This window comes from Salvelinus fontinalis, chromosome 29 (assembly GCF_029448725.1).
Source record: "Salvelinus fontinalis isolate EN_2023a chromosome 29, ASM2944872v1, whole genome shotgun sequence".
NCBI lineage: Eukaryota > Metazoa > Chordata > Actinopteri > Salmoniformes > Salmonidae > Salvelinus > Salvelinus fontinalis.
Window position 1 is genome coordinate 42,201,896 of NC_074693.1, and position 20,579 is coordinate 42,222,474.

A 20,579-nucleotide genomic window follows, 5' to 3' on the forward strand; every position below is an offset into this window, starting at 1 on the left:
ACTTCTCCTTTTGCTCACCAGCTTTTTTAGTTATCCATTAGCCATTGTTGGTGCGCTATTGCCTAGTTAAATAAAGGTTCAACAAAAATTGGGCTGCTAGCGGTATGGGCTGTCGACACATGCTCCGTTACTGGCTTGCCCACAATGGTGTGCTGTCTCATAGCAAACACTTACCGGACCACATGTGGCTAAGTTGGAGATGGATAACCATCCATAACCCGCTGGAGACGGATAGATCAAACTTAAACATATAGTGATGGTCATGGCAGAGAGAGAAGTTCAGAGGTGGAACTTGGCATCCCGCGATATAGTCATCCCTCCCACTGGGCGCTGAGGAAAATGTTCCACCTCAGCATCCTCATGTACCCAGGCTGGACTCAGAGGGAGAGGAGATAGAAAGCACTGGCAGAGACCCCCATTGGGAGCAGATTTAAATTGTTGAGTGAGGGCCATGTTCAACAGTGTAGCTGGGAGGCGTGGGGTCCCAATGGGGAGCTGGCTGACTGGCGAGGATGTTGGGGCACTGGGTGCAATCTCCCACTGATCCTCAGTGTTGCCAAAAAGATGGATGGCTGATAAGTCGTCAACGCTGCCGGTGACCTATTCACGAGGACAGCGCAGGAGCCAAAGTGTTGTGTATAGCGATTAGAGTAAATGGCCTTGGAGTTTGGCCACAACATGTCACTGACTGCATGTTGTGCTTATAATTTACTGTGTACTCAAATGTTTGTGTATATGCGTGGGGTGGAGGGTGGTGGTGGGTTGTATAAATGGATTACAATTCAAATAGTATTTGCTGGAGGGTTTATGGTACAGTAGGTCTAAATGGATTTCAATTTCAAATCTAGTCTCGACAGCTAAATGAAATATAGTTCAAAAGAGATAAATCTCTCCTTTGCAGTATCACTAGATGACATGCACTGAGTTGCTCTACCGTAACTGTGCCACTGACGGTGTCTCTTGCCTGGCCTTTCATTTGGGACGTGAATGTAATTTCCATTGGATGGTTTCCAAGTCATTCAGTGCAGAGGCGCACCAATTTCAGCCTGCAGGCTGATAGCACCAGGGGCTAAGTAGTAGAGGTCGACCGATTATGATTTTTCAACGCCGATACCGATTATTGGAGGACCAAAAAAGCCGATACCGATTAATCGTCTGATTTTTAAAAATGTATTTTATTTATTTATTTGTAATAATGACAATTACAACAATACTGAATCAACACTTATTTTAACTTAATATAATACATCAAGAAAATCAATTTAGCCTCAAATAAATAATGAAACATGTTCAATTTGGTTTAAATAATGCAAAAACAAAGTGCTGGAGAAGAAAGTAAAAGTGCAATATGTGCCATGTAAGAAAGCTAATGTTTAAGTTACTTGCTCAGAACATGAGAACATATGAAAGCTGGTGGTTCCTTTTAACATGAGTCTTCAATATTCCTAGGTAAGAAGTTTTAGGTTGTAGTTATTACAGGAATTATAGGACTATTTCCCTCTATACCATTTGTATTTCATTAACCTTTGACTATTGGATGTTCTAATAGGCACTTTAGTATTGCCAGTGTAACAGTATAGCTTCTGTCCCTCTCCTCGCTCCTCCCTGGGCTCGAACCAGGAACACAACGACAACAGCCACCATCGAAGCAGCGTTACCCATGCAGAGCAAGGGGAATAACTACTCCAAGGCTCAGAGCGAGTGACGTTTGAAACGCTATTAGCGCGCGCTAACTAGCTAGCCATTTCACATCGGTTACACCAGCCTCATCTCGGGAGTTGATAGGCTTGAAGTCATAAACAGCGCAATACGCACAACGAAGAGCTGCTGGCAAAACGCACGAAAGTGCTGTTTGAATTAATGTTTACGCGCCTGCTTCTGCCTACCACCGCTCAGTCAGATACTTAGATACTTGTATGCTCAGTCAGATTATATGCAACGCAGGACATGCTGGATAATATCTAGTCATATCATCAACCATGTGTAGTTAACTAGTGATTATGATTGATTGATTGTTTTTTATAAGATAAGTTTACTGCTAGCTAGCAACTTACCTTGGCTTACTGCATTCCCGTAACAGGCAGTCAGTCTCCTCTAACAGGCAGTCAGTCTCCTCGTGGAGTGCAGGTCATTATTGCGTTGGACTAGTTAACTGTATGGTTGCAAGATTGAATCCCCCGAGCTGACAAGGTGAAAATCTGTCATTCTGCCCCTGAACGAGGCAGTTAACCCACCGTTCCTAGGCCGTCATTGAAAATAAGAATGTGTTCTTAACTGACTTTCCTAGTTATAAAGATTAAATATAGGTGTAAAAATAAAATAAAAAAACAGCAAAATCAGTGTCCAAAAAAAACGATATCCGATTGTTATGAAAACTTGAAATCGGCTCTAATTAATCGGCCATTCCGATTAATCGGTCGAACTCTACTAAGTAGTATGCTATGCTCACCAACCCTCCTATAAATACGCATGCACACCCGCATTTGCATACACACACACACACACACAACAGCACACACACATGCGCACAAACACACCAGATTATGGAAGGTTATATTACTTTTGAACTTTCACTTTACATACCTCAGTCAATTTATGATGAAGTAGAACCAATCAAGAATATCAGGCATTCAAATCAATCATTGGACTTCTCTATTCTTCGCCTTCACAACAGTGTTCTGAACAACACAGGTTTTTCCTTTTCAATCACGCACACACTCACAGACTCACACACACAAGCACACACACAAACACAAAGGCAACACAGCTCTAACTCACTGAATAGAGACCTAACTGACCCGAATAGAGTTCTAACTCGCTGAATAGAGCCCTAACTGACTGAATAGAGACATAACTAACTAAATAGAGCCCTAACTGACTGAATAGTGCCCTAACTGACTGAATAGAGACCTAACTGACTAAATAGAGCCCTAGCTGACTGAATAGAGTTCCAACTGACTGAATAGAGCCATAACTGACTGAATAGAGCTCCAACTGACTGAATAGAGCCCAAACTGGCTGAATAGACCCCAAACTGACTAAATAGAGCCCTAACTGACTGAATAGAGCCCTAACTGACTGAATAGAGCCCTAACTGACTCAATAGATTAAACAGAGTCCTAATTTATTGAATAGAGATCTAATAGATGAAATAGTGCATGGTACAGGATGCCCTGATATTCCTCCACACTGCAGCTGCTGAGTAACTTGTATCTGCTGAATTCATCAAATAGTCACCAAGCAATTTGCCGCTGAGATGAGCACAGCAGCCCATTTCTGGTGCGATGGCCATCACAACAGACGGTTTGGTTGATGGTCTCTCTCTAAGGACAGAGCCCCTCTTATGCACATGTCACTCATTGTGATACATCTCAAATGTTACTTTACCACTCACCTCCACAGGTTCAAGTTATATATCAAGCCTTTTTGAGTGGTTTGGAACCGTCTTAAACTAAAAGGCTCCAAAGACAGCCCTCACAATGCAAAGTTGCCCTCAAGAACTATAACATTTTAAATAGACACCACTTATTCAAAAACTAGTTTGGAATACAGCAGCTGACATTGTCTGAAAATAATTTTGTCTGTTTGCTGTTTACTTGAATATCTGCATGAATAATCACAACAGTAATATTTTTTTTCTTTGCAGAGTTCAGCTCTGTTTTGCAGAGAGAAAATGTAGCCCGAAGACTAATCATGCATTGTGAGGGTTCTGTGGGCCCTCTGTGTGAACTCCTGGTGCATTGCCTGTTTAAATCTGTGCAAACTCCTGGTTCCGGACCATATTTCAAGCTCCTTTAATATTTGATAACCACGTATTTAAACAGGAATGTATTCCATAGAGACTGCTGCAAATCCTGTGAGAACCTTCTGTACTTGTGTCTGCAAGAGGAACCCCTGTTGTGTCTCGTAGAGGGGATCGTTTTGCTACTCTGCAATTGTAGTGTGTTTGACGCTTAAAGCAACATTACACTCCAAAATCAAAGTTTGCGCAATGTTTTCGGATGTCAAAAGTGGTATTCTTTTCGTTGAGGGAAGTCTACCTCCCTGACTATTTGTTTTGTAGATCTAGCTACTGTACACTACATACCACAATCCAAAATAGAAACTTTTTTTTCTCATTAATTTGGGGTTGAGACATACACGGTAGCTGAATCTACATTATCGACGGCGTGGGACATGGACTCATCTTGACATTGGACTACTTTTGATGTCTGAAGACATACAGTACCAGTCAAAAGTTTGGACACACCTACTCATTCAATGTTTTTTTTCTTCTTTATTTTTACTATTTTCTACATTGTAGAATAATAGTGAAGACATTCAAACTATGAAGTAACACATATGGAATCATGTAGTAACCAAAGTTTTGTTTTAATATTTCAAAGTAGCCACCCTTTGCCTTGATGACAGCGTTGCACACTCTTAGCATTCTTTCAACCAGCTTCACCTGGAATGATTTTCCAACAGTCTTGAAGGAGTTCCCACATATGCTGAGCACTTGTTGGCTGCTTTTCCTTCACTCTGCGGTCCAACTCATCCCAAACCATCTCAACTGGGTGTGATTGTGGAGGCCAGGTCATCTGGTGCAGCACTCCATCACTCTCCTTCTTGGTCAAATAGCCCTTACACAGCCTGGATGTGTGTTGGGTCATTCTCCTGTTGAAAAACAAATGATACTCCCACTAAGCGCAAACCAGATGGGATGGAGTATTGCTGCAGAATTCTGTGGTATCCATGCTGGTTAAGTGTGCCTTGAATTCTAAATAAATCACAGACATTGTCACCAGCAAAGCACCCCTACACTATCACACTTCCTCCGACATGCTTCACGGTGGGAACCACACATGCAGAGCTCATCCGTTCACCTACTCGCCATCTCACAAAGACACGGCGGTTGGAACCAAAAATCTCCAATTTGGACTCATCAGACTAAAGGACAGATTTCCACCGGTCTAATGTCCATTGCTCGTGTTTCTTGGACCAATCAAGTGTCCATTAGTAGTGGTTTCTTTGCAGCAATTCGACCATGAAGGCCTGATTCACGCAGTCTCCTCTGAACAGTTGATGTTGAGATGTGTCTGTTACTTGAACTCTGTAAAGAATTTATTTGGGCTGCTATTTCTGAGGCTGGTAACTCTAATGAACTAATCCTCTGCAGCAGAGGTAACTCTGGGTCTTCCTTTCCTGTGGCGGTCCTCTGGGTCTTCCTTTCCTGTGGCGGTCCTCATGAGAGCCAGTTTCATCACAGAGCTTGATGGTTTTTGCAACTGCACAATTTTCCGGATTGGCGGACCTTCATGTCTTAAAGTAATTTCTCTTTGCTTATTTGAGCTGTTCATGCCATAATATGGACTTTTACCAAATAGGGCTATATTCTGAATACCACCCTTACCTTGTCACAACACAAGTGATTGGCTCAAACCCATTAAGAAAGAAAACAATTCTACAAAATAACTTTTAACAAGACACACCTGTTAATTAAAATGCATTCCAGGTGACTACCTCTTGAAGCTGGTTGAGAGAATGTCAAGAGTGTGCAAAGCTGTCATCGAGGCAAAGGGTGGCTACTTTGAAGAATATCAAATACATTTTTATTTGTTTGACACTTTTTTAGTTACTACATGATTCCATATGTGTTATTTCATAGTTTTGATGTCTTCACTATTATTCTACAATGTAGAACATAATAAAAAAATAAAGGAAAACCCTTGAATGAGTAGGTGTGTCCAAACGTTTGGCTGGTACTGTATGTTGGAGTGTTAATGTCCCTATAAAAAGTTAGAACATTTCCCCAACACTCTAACATTTGCAGACGGCATCCAACTGAAACGGAGCATGTTATAGAACGAGACCTCTCACTCACAGGAGCTGTGGGCCTGTCCACTACTCACTAGTATTATCGCACACTGAGGCTGTCATTATCTAAGACTGTTGTACAAAAATAAAAATAATATCCAGCACCAAATTGCACACCTCTGAGGAATTTCTTTATTATGATTCTCAGTGGACCACTGTTGAATCGACATCTTGAGTTGAACGGAAAAATAGATCAATGTCTCTCCGGTTTCGCTAGCGAGCATGAGCTCTGTTCTATTGCCAACACAACTGTAGACGCAACGTCAACATGTCATCTGTCCAGCTCTTTGATATATGACTGCTTGTCTACAGCGTCTGTTTACTGTAAACTTGCCTAAGAATGATGAAAGTTATGTAGGTCTACACCAATATCTTCTGAGATGCTGTTTAATCATTTCAGACATGGCAGAAAGGTGTGGTACGTTTGTTGTCTTTTTTAGTCAGCAGGAAGTTTGCCAGTTAATAAAGGGGGAAATCCGGAATTGGTACATTGATTTGTTGACTATTGATTCTTGAAGAATATCCCTTTTTTTTAATCCCGTTTAACTGATGTCACAGAGAAGCAGCTGACTTCCGTTTAGGCAAATACATTTCAAGGAACGGGAAGTAAGATTGAGTCACGGGTGTGTGCGTAGGAGTTGCAAACCAATCCGATCCCGTGAGTAGCATTGAAAAGGAATGCAAGTGAAAATTGTTGAAAAATGTAAAATCCTTGAAACCTTTTTAATTACACTAAACATATAGGCCTGGCCTATTCTCGATTCCTTCCACAGTAGATATTTACTTGCTGCTTAGAGACATTGAGCTGACACTCAATGACACACACATATTTACGAATCACCATGACATGCACGTCACAAAAAGGAGAAGATTCCTGGGTGACGCAAAACAACACAGTTCCACTCGAAAAAGCTCAGTTAACAATAATGTGTGCAACCATAATACGACCACAACCATAACAGTATATGAATCTCAAAATGCAGTAGCACAATGGATACTTCCTCCACATCAGAAAAAGCCGACCGTTTCCAGGTGTGCGATGAAGGGAATTGTACTCCCTAGTTGTACATTTGGATCAGACTCATGTTGCTTTATATCAGTTTGCAGACTTCAAGAAAGCCATGTTAGGGCCCCGCGGGTGCTTTGGATTATGGCAACAAGACACCTGATACAACAAAGCCTGATTGATGTGCTGGTTAGTAGAATCAGGTGTTTTACTGTTTGGCTGGAGCAAAAGCTTGCACCCGCAACGGACTCGTTTTGCCCAAGATTACCCGCACCTGCTTTGCTTTTTAAAATCTGATGTACTATATATCGCCATCTGTATTGTGTAGAAACAATAAGGCCCACGTAGCTGTATAGCTCTAACCATTAAAGTGCTTTGAAATCAGGTTCAATTGTGAGCATTCTTTTGTAACATGGTCTCGTCAATGATGCCATGACACGAAGAGCTGTGGCACCCAGTGTTTCTTCTCTCAGACTGAAAGCAACATGCAGGGACGTAGGAGCGACTGTGATATTGGGGTGGGGGGGGACTGGGGGCAATTTCTAGTGAAAAGAAATACATAAGCATCTTGACTTATAAATGGGCAAATGTACAAGGCTTAAGGGTAGTAGAAGGGCACTTACACTGGTACAGTCCAATCAGTCTTAGGGCATTGAACATTCATACTGTACTGAATACCAGTGTGACTGTTTAATGGAGATATATTCAATTAAACAACCATTTTGTACTCTTTCTCTGCTACTGTATGATTCATTTCCCAGTATTGCTCTCACTTCCCCTAGGTTGTTACTAATGCTGCTCTTCATACTGTATGGTTTGAAACTTCACATCATTTTTTCGACTTATAATACAGCTATTATACTCTAATAATAACCAGCAACATACACCGTTAAAAACGGTTTAAAACGTGTTTTAAAGGTGGGCAGGAAAGGTCAAAAGGGAATGAATCAATCTACACAATTATCAAAAGTTAAATATAATCATGGCTGCCTCTTTCTGCATGAAGTCAACACATGCAATACACACTATACTTAAGCTGCTATCATTTCATCAGAGATCATTTATGATCATTCAGATTGATTCACACTACGACATATCATCAGTCTATGAACTCTATGGGCTTGGAGAGTCACTTCTCGCTCTCCGTCCGTCTGTCCGTCTGTCCGTCTGTCCGTCTGTCCGTCTGTCCGTCTGTCTGTCTGTCTGTTCATGGCTGTCACTCTCCTGCCATGATCATGATAGCAGCAAAGTCTTAACTGTAACGGCAGCCTTCCCTCTCTTTACTAGAAGAGGGGGTGTAACAGGGATCAGACCAACACGCAGCGTAGCCAGTGCTCAACATGTTTAATTAAACGAATAACCAGTGAACACTACAAATACAAAATAACAAAATGTGGCAAACCGATACAGTCCTAGCTGGTGCATAGAAAGCACAAAGACAGGAAACACAACATAGAATGCCCACCCAGCTCACGTCCTGACCAACACTAAAACAAGCAAAACACATAAGCACTATGGTCAGGACGTGACATTAACACATGGAACACACCTTCATGACTAGGGCTGTAGCGGTCATAACATGTTTTTCAGCCGATAAAGGTCATGCAAAGGACTCATGGTAATTGACCGCTGAGTAACATAAAACGTTTAGCATCTCCAGGCCTCCACGCATACAAGCCGCTGATGTCTGTCTTTGGAACGTCTAATTTTTTTGTTGATTAAGTCTACTAAATCCATTTAATATACACCATCACAATAAATCCATAGGGTCTAAAGAAACATGATATGAAGATGTTTTTTCCCCAGATGAACCGAGTAGCATATAGTTCATTTAGCAGACAAGATATGCTTATAAATTCAGTGCCATTATTTTATATTACATGATTATAGTAAGAAGGCTGCACACCTTGTTCGCTCATCAAGTGCTATTCTCGCCCATCCGATTATTGTCAATTTAACATTGTATTTACTGGTATGTGAAATTAGTTTTGATTTAGAATGAGCCATTATCAACAGGGGCGGGAGGGGGGGGGGGGGGACATGAAATTTGTGAATGGATGGCGGCTGCGTTTTCCTGCTGCTCCTTTTTCAATCGAGCTGGGCAGTAGGCTACTCCGTTCTTACAGCTGAGCAATGTGCTTAATATTAGCAGCTGAGAAATAATTATAGTAGCAGTAGCAAGCTGGGATCCATCCAAACTCTGCTTTCAAACAGGATTGCGTACAGAAATGTCTGGGCTTACAACAACACTTATTTCACTCTACGCAACAACAACTGTTTGAGGAGCAGCCTTTCACTGCCGAAGGGTGCTATTCTGCCCAAACTCTGTATGCCATGGGCTCTCCAACTCTGCTCATGCAGATCCAGTGCTTAATTTGGGGAAACAAGTGTCCTGACTCTCTGAGGTCATTAAAGATCCCATGGCACTTATCGTAAGAGTAGGGGTGTTAGAGCCTGGAATTGAACCCGATCCAACATCTCTGGTGAGACCTGAAAATAGCTGTGCAGCAAAGCTCCCCATCCAACCTGACAGAGCTTGAGAGGATCTGCAGAGAAGAATGGGAGACTCCCCCAAAATACAGGTCTGCCAAGCTTGTAGAGTCATACCCAAGAAGACTCGAGGCTGTAATCTCTGCCAAAGGTGCTTCAACAAAGTACTGAGTAAAGGGTCTGAATACTTATGTAAATGTGACATTTCAATTTATTTTTTATACATTACAAGAAATTCTAAAAACCTGTTTTTGCTTTGTCATTATGGGGTATTTTTTGTGTGTAGCTTGATGAGGGGGGTTTCCGGTAGTCGGGTAGTCGGGTGTCCAAAAGGATTCCATACTTCAGTTGTAACTATAGAAAAAAAGGAGTTGCCTGGTAATGTGGATGTATTTTTCAAATCTTGGAATGTTCTCAAACCATTACTGTCCATGATATCGTAAAGGTAGGGATTCCACATGTGGACCATTAGGGGGGGATGCAAAAGGCCATCCTCCAAATCACAAGGCAGTATTGCGAAATATTGGAGTACAGGCATGCTATTTAGATTCCCAGTTATAGTTTTTATATTTTAGCGCCAAATAGAAAGTGTGAGCAATACAGTAATAGAACAAAAGCGTGGCTTACATTGTTTAAGGGATATATCAGTGAAGAGCACCTCATCAGTTGTTGAACATCTTTCTTCAAATTGATCATCACAGTGAGGTCAAACAATATAGCCTAACAGTAAATTAGAAGCATGATACTCTTCCGATTAGAAGTGTTTGATGTGATTTCGATTGCATTTGCACCGATGTCAGAGTGATTAGAGGGACAATAGAGAACTGAGTACCAGGCCATTAGAGACCTGATGATCATTAGCAGGGCCGGTGTTGGACGTTCTGCCAATTTAGGCGAGACAAAAATCTGACGCCCCACCCCTCCCCCCAATATGTTCGGCCTTGGGCCAATTTTTTCTCAGCTAAAAGTCGGAGGAACAGAACATGAATAGGCCTATGCTTCCAATTAAACACAGTTTTTAACACATCTGGTTAGTAGGCTATATAACCAGTTCAATGTCAATAACATAGCCTAATATTTTCAATCTGATTACGTTGATAAAATCACCAATTCCTTTAGACGTCCTTATGAATCTAAGCATGGCTCTTTCAAGTTGCCTTTCCACCCTGACAGAGGCTCTACTGACGCAGAAAACTGTAAGCTTCAACTGCTGGCTACTCGTCCGTTGTATAACCCAACAGCATAAGTGCTTCCCTAAAAGCTGCCTGGGTTTAAACAAACATCTTCTCTTTTCAGAAAGAGAAAATCTAAATTAATAGGGACAGAATAGCAAAGTCCATTTTGAATCTCCTCTAATAGTATAGGCTGCAGGTGAGCTTCAGGTTGTCGTAGAGAGGAATCATATGCATATGCATCAGAGTCACGTCTTTCGCGGGCATTTTAGAGCTTGTTTCTACCATAAGGCATCCCCGAGTTAAGCATTGTTATAGAACGCTTGATATAATCTGGATACGTTTTATGTATCTATTTCAAAATATAAAGAAAACAATAGAGATCCTTTTTGACCTTTTCTTTAACAAAGGGTATGTGATACCCTCACTCAATTCGAGCCCTGGTTTAAGTCAAACACACCAAGCCCTTCCCAGACACAGAGGTATTTAATCAGTGCATGCGACCAGGACTGGAGTATTTGGCTATACAGACATCTATGGATAGGATAATTGTGTCTATCAAACAGGTTGGCTTACCACTTGTTTTTTGGAAGAGGAAGAAATACATTCCAATTATCTATGTAATTCCATGTTTATGCACAATAACATTTTTGGTGCACATATAGGTGATCCCTTACCAGGCACAAGGGAATTTTACTTTAACCCCTGCATCGGAGAGTTACATTGTTGCTATCACTATGCAACCTACTGCCTATACTAGGAAAATTAGTTTATTATTAATAATATCCCACCTGTTATCACCAATGGCACGACGCCATAATTGTTACAAGTACTATAAAATAACACTTTTATATGCCATATTTAACATGTATTTTAATATTCCTGTAGAAATGTAAAACGGAGTAAGATCATTTGAGCTTTGGAAACAAGTGCTTCCATAAATGCATGGCGGGCCTCGTTTCACTGGAGCAGTGTAAAATAAGCTTTACGTCAATGACCCAACCTTAACAAATTTTGTTTATTTACATGTCGAATTTGATTGTCCAACATCAGTTTCAGCATTTATTGATTTAGTCTCCACCTAGAGTGACCTCTTTCCTCTGATGTGGTGCTGCAAAGCAGTCAGCGATGTTTTCTCTCGGCAGCTGTCCATGGTCCTGAAATCAAATCATCTGAGTTTGCTTGGACACCAGCCTGCTCTTTAGCTCCTTCCACCTCTGGAAACTATTTAGGTGGTCGTGCGACTTCTCGTGCAAGCTGAGGATGTGGCACAGATTCTTCCAGGCCCTGGTTCCATCCCTGACCAGCGCAGATTTGCACTCGTGGGAAAAACGCTTTCAGCAAAAACAGAAGGCTACATCGTTTTGCTTGGAATAGACAAGCCTTGGTCTCTCCACTCTCTCCTCGTGCGCCATCCACCGATTGTAGTGGGCCACCGAAAACTTTCGTTGCCCCTCATCTCTAGGGAAATTCCCCTCCTTATCCTGATGTGGCCCAGCCTGCTCTAACATATCCCGTAAAGATCCATTCATATATTTTGGCCACTCACCGGGATCTTTTATGTTTTTTTTGTCTGGGAGTCAGATTTAGCAGCAGCACCACCGCTGTCATCTGGGATGGGGAGCGACGAATCTGAGTCTGGGTCCAAGATAGTAGGGTCTTCGCTGGCATTGTTTGGAGGTGTAGCTAGGTCTGGTGCGACCATCTGTTCTTGTCCAGCCAGAGAGCGGTCATCATCGGTGGAAGTGCATGGCTTGGACTCCTCCGGTTTGCCCTCTTCGCTGAACGGGGGCTCGTCGTTTTCGGCGAATGAATGGACTGTCCTCGTAGGCTTGTCATTCTCCACACCGGCTGATGGACATTGCTGCACGCTGATCAATTTCACCAGCGAATTTCATTGGTTGAGAGATCGTGCTTTTTTTCTCATTGTTTTTTAAAATATTCGCTTCCTGTTAGTTTGTGTCTCTTAGACATGGCAGCAAATTGTTTCAAAATCTCTATAGATTACTTTTGACTAAAAGTATATCCACTAATAGTAGCTAGCTAACGTTAACAGGTTAGGTCAGGCCACTGTCTTAATCACTAATCGTCTCCGCCACACACAAACATAAAATAAAAAAAATGTAATTGGCAGATTCATTTGTATTAATGTTTCACAATTGATAATCCCATATAAAACACACACATCACCATAGCTACCAATGGTGAACTTCGGGAGAAGCGGGAATGGTGTGGGGGCGGAAACTGAATCAACGCTATGAGCTGGTAGCTGGGGTGCCGCGGGCGGGGTAGTAGCTGATTAGGGGCGCCGGAGGGCGGCAGCAAATTGTCAAAATGCCAGCCCAAATTCAAGTGCCGCCATAGGCGAAGGCCTAATCTTGCCAAATGGGATCATTTGTGAGTTGGGTACTACCAACGCAGCAGCACCATTCATGTACACAGCGCAAAGGAGGAGATTACCGTGACTCAACGGTCATGTGTAATTTGACTGCAGTGATGACTCATGACTGCCGGTATGGTAGTAATATGGTCACTGCAACAGCCCCATTCATGACCCATAATCACTGTGATGAAGTTAGCCTTTGACTGCAGTGGGCTCAATCAGGGTCACACAGAGTGTGTTTCGGTAGTCTTAAACAAATATACTTTGAAACAAAAGTTGACACCTCACACACATGGTTATGGTCTTTAAAAAAAGAAAACACTTGTATCATGTCAGATACAGAATGAAAATGTATTACATTTTGAGTTTGCATCCCAATATGAACCTTTATATACATCACAGAAGACTGAAATATAGCAAAACCGTTTGACATTGAAACACCAGATTTTATGTGGCTGTTTATTAATTATGAAATTATGAAAACTATGAATAACATTCCACCCACGAGGCCACTAGTTGCCTCATGTAGGTAGCATAAACGCAACCCCACGTAACATATGGATTTGCATTAGTATGCACATCGAAAGTCCAAATACAAAGTTACACCTCAATTTTCTACTTTTCTATTACATAAAACCGATCAGAATTCTCAAGAATGCCGAAGTCATGTCATATGGAGGACCCGGCAAGCCAGCCTATTCCCTATAATGTAAACTGTGGAGGACCCGGCAAGCCAGCCTATTCCCTATAATGTAAACTCCATCAGAAATAACTTCATATGTATAACCGTTTGCACTCATGACTACTGGTTTCAATTTAATTTTCAGCGAATTTACAAGCAAATACTTTATGACTGTATTGTTACAAATCAACTTGCAAGGTTTCTAATCAACTAGCCTGCTAATGTTATCCCTACCAGCCTGCTAAAGTTACGTTAGCACTACATGAGTCAGCCTGTTTCTAACAACACCTATCTCACAGCTACATTCAAGTAAACCAAAGTTTGTAAATACATAATGTCATCTAACCAGTTATCAAAGAAGGCTAGCTATTTGCAGTTATCTTAGCCAGCAAGCTAGCCAGCCACTTAATGTTAGCTATTTAGCCAACTAGCTATTAGCCTATAAATACTAGCCAACCACACCGGTTATGGTCGGCAAGCTAGAGCCCAACTACTGGAGACCAGCTAGAACACAACTAACACAACTTATACATAACCACAGATCAAAGCAAGAGCAGAGACTTACAGACTGATGGCTGGGGCCCATCAGATGGTAAAACTTTTGAAAGCGGGCAGACTCAGTTAACTATCAAAGCTAGGGGGAGGGGGCGCTTCACCGGCCGAATGAGAGGCAGGGAAATTCAAAATAGATAGATTCCAGATGTCTGCCGGCTAGCGCGCTAGCACTAGGGTGGAAAAAGTTACAAAACCCCCATAGCCTACTTCACAGAGAACATGCAGAAAAGTTGACAAAACAAAAAGGAGAATAGACAAGGTACTACAAAATGAGAGCAAGCAGGTATGATTTTCTCTTCTGTTTTGAGCCCATGTCAAGAAGGCACCAGAGCCTGCCTGCTAAAGGGTTTCCACTAGACAACACAGACACAAAGTCTGTTAAGAGCATCCTGCATAGCCGCATGTGCTCCTTGTTAACATCACACTTCCCGTGATTTGTGGTTTGTAGCTCACCACTGCCAACACTTGGTCTGGGATGTAATTACATGCTAGTATGGCTAGTGGCTAATGTTAGCCAACTTGAGCTAGCTACCGAGCTAGCATATGAATTCAGTAACACAGAGTAGATTCTCCACATGACATTGAGAAAAACAGCATTTTGTGTAGTTTACAAGATATCCGGAAATAAGTTAATAATATGTAATAACCCAAAACCATAACTATGTTTGTATTTATAGGTAACAAAATCATGACTGCAACTAAGTTAGTACGTTTTTGAGGCTAAGGCTTCCTACCCTTTAAAGAGCACCAGTACCAGTCAAATGTTTGGGCACAGCTACTCATTCAAGGGTTTTCTTTATTTTTACTATTTTCAACATTGTAGAATAATAGTGAAGACATCAAAACTATGAAATAACACATATGGAATCATGTAGTAACCAAAAAAGTGTTAAACATATCCACATTTATTTTAGATTCTTCAAAATACCCACCCTTTGCTTTGATGACAGCTTTGCACACTCTTGGCATTCTCTCAACCAGCTTCACCTGGAATGATTTTCCAACAGTCTTGAAGCAGTTCCCACATATGCTGAGCACTTGTTGGCTGGTTTTCTTTCACTCTGTGGTCCAACTCATCCCAAACCATCTCATTTGGTTTGAGGTCGGGTAATTGTGGAGGCCAGATCATCTGATGCAGCACTCCATCACTCTCCTTCTTGGTCAAATAGCCCTTACACAGCCTGGAGGTGTGTTGGGTCATTGTCCTGTTGAAAAACAAATAATAGTCCTGCTAAGTGCAAACCAGATAGGATGGCATATCGCTGTAGAATAATGTGGTAACCATGCTGGTTGTGTGCCTTGAATTCTAAGTAAATCACAGACAGTGTCACGAGCAAAGCACCCCCACACCATTACACCTCCTCCTCCATACTTCACGCTGGGAACCACACATGCAGAGATAATCCGTTCACCTACTCTGCGTCTCACAAAGACACGACGGTTGGAACCAAAAATCTCAAATTTGGACTCATCAGACCAAAGGTCAGATTTCCACAGGTCTAATGTCCATTGCTTGTGTTTCTTGGCCCAAGCAAGTCTCTTCTTCTTATTGGTGTCCTTTAGTAGTGGTTTCTTTGCAGCAAATTGACTATGAAGGCCTGATTCACACACTTTTTTGGTTACTACATGATTCCATATGCGTTATTTCATAGTTTTGATGTCTTCACTATTATTCTACAAAGTAGAAAAAAGTTAAAATAAAGAAAACCCCTTGAATTAGTAAGTGTGTCCAAACTTTTGACTGGTACTGTATGAGCCAAAAGCACACTGGTGTGTGGGCAGTTGCCAAGAGCCTTACTTATAGTTCTTTGCCCTCCTTACATTTTGGGACACACTCTTTTCACACCACTTTCCACATGATTTCAGTAATTACATTTGTTTGTTAGCAGCAGCAGCTGAAAAGATGAGCTCCTACAAATATTGAAATTTAAATGTTTTTTTTAGAGTAAAGTACATCGAAAAAAATTAAAAGAAAACTGCAAACTGAATAGGAGACCAAACAAGCAGCAAACAAAGAAGAAAGGCTTTTGAAAAAGTAACAATTTTTTCATAAAATTATACCGTTTTCTTAGCTAGCTAAGTTGTTTACCTGTTGCTAGGCAGTTGCTAGGGACATTCCTGGAAGAAGCTAGCTAGCTAACAAGGAGTGTCTAGTTGGCAGAAGAGAAGAAGGGACAAAGAAGGGACAAAGTGGGACAAAATAAGGACAGAAGAAAAGGGAAAGGGGGGAAAGGGGACATTAAGGTGAAGCAGTCCTCTAAAGACACAAAAGACAATAATACAAGAAACAACACTTCCATTGCCTCTCCCTCTACGATACGAACTTCGGGGTTGGAGCGAGTAGTTGCATTCCGCTTTGCTCCACAGGTAGTATTACATTTCATTTCATTACAGTACAACAGTTTGATTTGTTTGATCTTAGCTGGCTACATAGCCGTCTTTGTATCCAAGATAATTGTGTAGTCTAGAGTAATTGTCGAGGTTACCTAGCCAGTTAGAGGTTACCTAGCCAGCTACACTTTCAAACAAAGTCAACAACGCAGCCACTGCTAGCTAGCCTATTTCACCAGCCAGCAGTACTATATCATTTTAGTCAATAAGATTTTTTGCAACGTAAGCTTAACTTTCTGAATATTCGAGACGTGTAGTCCACTTGTCATTCCAATCTCCTTTGCATTAGCGTAGCCTCTTCTGTAGCCTGTCAACTATGTGTCTGTCTATCCCTGTTCTCTCCTCTCTGCACAGACCATACAAACGCTTCACACCGCGTGGCCGCTGCTACTCTAACCTGGTGGTCCCAGCGCGCACGACCCACGTGGAGTTCCAGGTCTCAGGCAGCCTCTGGAACTGCCGATCTGCGGCCAACAAGGCAGAGTTCATCTCAGCCTATGCTTCCCTCCAGTCCCTCGACTTCTTGGCACTGACGGAAACATGGATTACCACTGATAACACTGCTACTCCTACTGCTCTCTCCTCGTCTGCCCACGTGTTCTCGCACACCCCGAGAGCTTCTGGTCAGCGGGGTGGTGGCACTGGGATCCTCATCTCTCCCAAGTGGACATTCTCTCTTTCTCCCCTGACCCATCTGTCTATCGCCTCCTTTGAATTCCATGCTGTCACAGTTACCAGCCCTTTCAAGCTTAACATCCTTATCATTTATCGCCCTCCAGGTTCCCTTGGAGAGTTCATCAATGAGCTTGACGCCCTGATAAGTTCCTTTCCTGAGGATGGCTCACCTCTCACAGTTCTGGGTGACTTTAACCTCCCCACGTCTACCTTTGACTCATTCCTCTCTGCCTCCTTCTTTCCACTCCTCTCCTCTTTTGACCTCACCCTCTCACCTTCCCCCCCTACTCACAAGGCAGGCAATACGCTTGACCTCATCTTTACTAGATGCTGTTCTTCCACTAATCTCATTGCAACTCCCCTCCAAGTCTCCGACCACTACCTTGTATCCTTTTCCCTCTCGCTCTCATCCAACACTTCCCACACTGCCCCTACTCGGATGGTATCGCGCCGTCCCAACCTTCGCTCTCTCTCCCCCGCTACTCTCTCCTCTTCCATCCTATCATCTCTTCCCTCTGCTCAAACCTTCTCCAACCTATCTCCTGATTCTGCCTCCTCAACCCTCCTCTCCTCCCTTTCTGCATCCTTTGACTCTCTATGTCCCCTATCCTCCAGGCTGGCTCGGTCCTCCCCTCCTGCTCCGTGGCTCGACGACTCATTGCGAGCTCACAGAACAGGGCTCCGGGCAGCCGAGCGGAAATGGAGGAAAACTTGCCTCCCTGCGGACCTGGCATCCTTTCACTCCCTCCTCTCTACATTCTCCTCTTCTGTCTCTGCTGCTAAAGCCAATTTCTACCAATCTAAATTCCAAGCATCTGCCTCTAACCCTAGGAAGCTCTTTGCCACCTTCTCCTCCCTCCTGAATCCTCCTCCCCCTCCTCCCCCCTCCTCCCTCTCTGCTGATGACTTCGTCAACCATTTTGAAAAGAAGGTCGACGACATCCGATCCTCGTTTGCTAAGTCAAACGACACCGCTGGTTCTGCTCACACTGCCCTACCCTGTGCTTTGACCTCTTTCTCCCCTCTCTCTCCAGATGAAATCTTGCGTCTTGTGACGGCCGGCCGCCCAACAACCTGCCCGCTTGACCCTATCCCCTCCTCTCTTCTCCAGACCATTTCCGGAGACCTTCTCCCTTACCTCACCTCGCTCATCAACTCATCCTTGACCGCTGGCTACGTCCCTTCCGTCTTCAAGAGAGCGAGAGTTGCACCCCTTCTGAAAAAACCTACACTCGATCCCTCCGATGTCAACAACTACAGACCAGTATCCCTTCTTTCTTTTCTCTCCAAAACTCTTGAACGTGCCGTCCTTGGACAGCTCTCCTGCTATCTCTCTCAGAATGACCTTCTTGATCCAAATCAGTCAGGTTTCAAGACTAGTCATTCAACTGAGACTGCTCTTCTCTGTGTCACGGAGCCGCTCCGCACTGCTAAAGCTAACTCTCTCTCCTCTGCTCTCATCCTTCTAGACCTATCGGCTGCCTTTGATACTGTGAACCATCAGATCCTCCTCTCCACCCTCTCCGAGCTGGGCATCTCCGGCGCGGCCCACGCTTGGATTGCGTCCTACCTGACAGGTCGCTCCTACCAGGTGGCGTGGCGAGAATCTGTCTCCGCACCACGTGCTCTCACCACTGGTGTCCCCCAGGGCTCTGTTCTAGGCCCTCTCCTTTTCTCGCTATACACCAAGTCACTTGGCTCTGTCATATCCTCACATGGTCTCTCCTATCATTGCTATGCAGACGACACACAATTAATCTTCTCCTTTCCCCCCTCTGATAACCAGGTGGTGAATCGCATCTCTGCATGTCTGGCAGACATATCAGTGTGGATGACGGATCACCACCTCAAGCTGAACCTCGGCAAGACGGAGCTGCTCTTCCTCCCGGGGAAGGACTGCCCGTTCCATGATCTCGCCATCACGGTTGACAACTCCATTGTGTCCTCCTCCCAGAGTGCTAAGAACCTTGGCGTGATCCTGGACAACACCCTGTCGTTCTCAACTAACATCAAGGCGGTGACCCGTTCCTGTAGGTTCATGCTCTACAACATTCGCAGAGTACGACCCTGCCTCACGCAGGAAGCGGCGCAGGTCCTAATCCAGGCACTTGTCATCTCCCGTCTGGATTACTGCAACTCGCTGTTGGCTGGGCTCCCTGCCTGTGCCATTAAACCCCTACAACTCATCCAGAACGCCGCAGCCCGTCTGGTGTTCAACTTTCCCAAGTTCTCTCACGTCACCCCGCTCCTCCGCTCTCTCCACTGGCTTCCAGTTGAAGCTCGCATCCGCTACAAGACCATGGTGCTTGCCTACGGAGCTGTGAAGGGAACGGCACCTCCGTACCTTCAGGCTCTGATCAGGCCCTACACCCAAACAAGGGCACTGCGTTCATCCACCTCTGGCCTGCTCGCCTCCCTACCTCTGAGGAAGTACAGTTCCCGCTCAGCCCAGTCAAAACTGTTCGCTGCTCTGGCACCCCAATGGTGGAACAAACTCCCTCACGACGCCAGGTCAGCGGAGTCAATCACCACCTTCCGGAGACATCTGAAACCCCACCTCTTTAAGGAATACCTAGGATAGGATAAAGTAATTCTTCTAACCCCCCCCCCCCCCTTAAAAGAGTTAGATGCACTATTGTAAAGTGGTTGTTCCACTGGATATCATAAGGTGAATGCACCAATTTGTAAGTCGCTCTGGATAAGAGCGTCTGCTAAATGACTTAAATGTAATGTAAATGTTTCCTTCAACTTTGTGGCTCCCTGATGAAAGAGTAACATCCATTTCTGTAATTACTGTAGGTTTAGCCAACCTGTACTCTATGGGAAGATCTCAATTGCATACTGCTCGCTTCCTCTCTCTTCGTTTCCTTTTCAAAAACCCATTGGATGAGAAAGCCAGAGGTTGCTACACTCTTACCTTCTCCTCCAACGGGTTTTGAGACGGATATGAGAAGAGAGGACGCAAGAGTATGCAATTGAGGTCGTCCTTATGGTCAGCGGTGTGTTGAACAGATTCCACGATCCGGACATGTCGTTCTCCACACGTATGCACACTGAAATCTACACCCACCGTGATGTATAGCAACGCCCTACTGGCAAAATGGTGTGAAAAGAATGTGCCCCGGACCATTGTACCTGCTTCTACTCCCTTGGAACATGTCATGTCCCGATGTTACATCATATTATCTGTCTGTCTGTAAGATAAACAACATGTTGTGGAAAATATCATGCTTTCCTGGAACAGCTTGTTTTGTCTTTTGCCTGTCATAAACAAAGAGGGTCCTTGATTTTTTCTGTCTCTTTTAACTGAGAAAGACTCAAGCTTGTCCGTTGGCTGTTGTCCATGTGAGCAGCTGGAGAGAATCAAAA

The 20,579-nt window shown here is 43.5% G+C and overlaps 1 protein-coding gene across 1 annotated transcript; it reads left to right on the forward strand.

Annotated features, from left to right (window-relative positions):
• The first annotated feature begins 6,846 nt into the window (after positions 1-6,846).
• LOC129827294 (uncharacterized) lies at positions 6,847-19,934 on the forward strand. Its single transcript, XM_055888018.1, has 2 exons — positions 6,847-6,907; positions 19,052-19,934. Exons 1-2 carry the CDS (start codon positions 6,847-6,849, stop codon positions 19,789-19,791), a joined length of 801 nt encoding a protein of 266 aa, XP_055743993.1. The 3' UTR covers positions 19,792-19,934.
• Positions 19,935-20,579: the final 645 nt, after the last annotated feature.

What these genes read in the sequence shown, in the direction of transcription:
- LOC129827294 (XM_055888018.1), top strand. Translation starts at nt 6,847, where the DNA reads ATGGATACTTCCTCCACATCAGAAAAAGCCGACCGTTTCCAGGTGTGC. An exon ending in GGTGTGCGATGAAGGGAATT is followed by an intron (nt 6,908 to 19,051) that starts GTACTCCCTAGT and finishes GGATGACGGATC; the next exon opens with ACCACCTCAAGCTGAACCTC.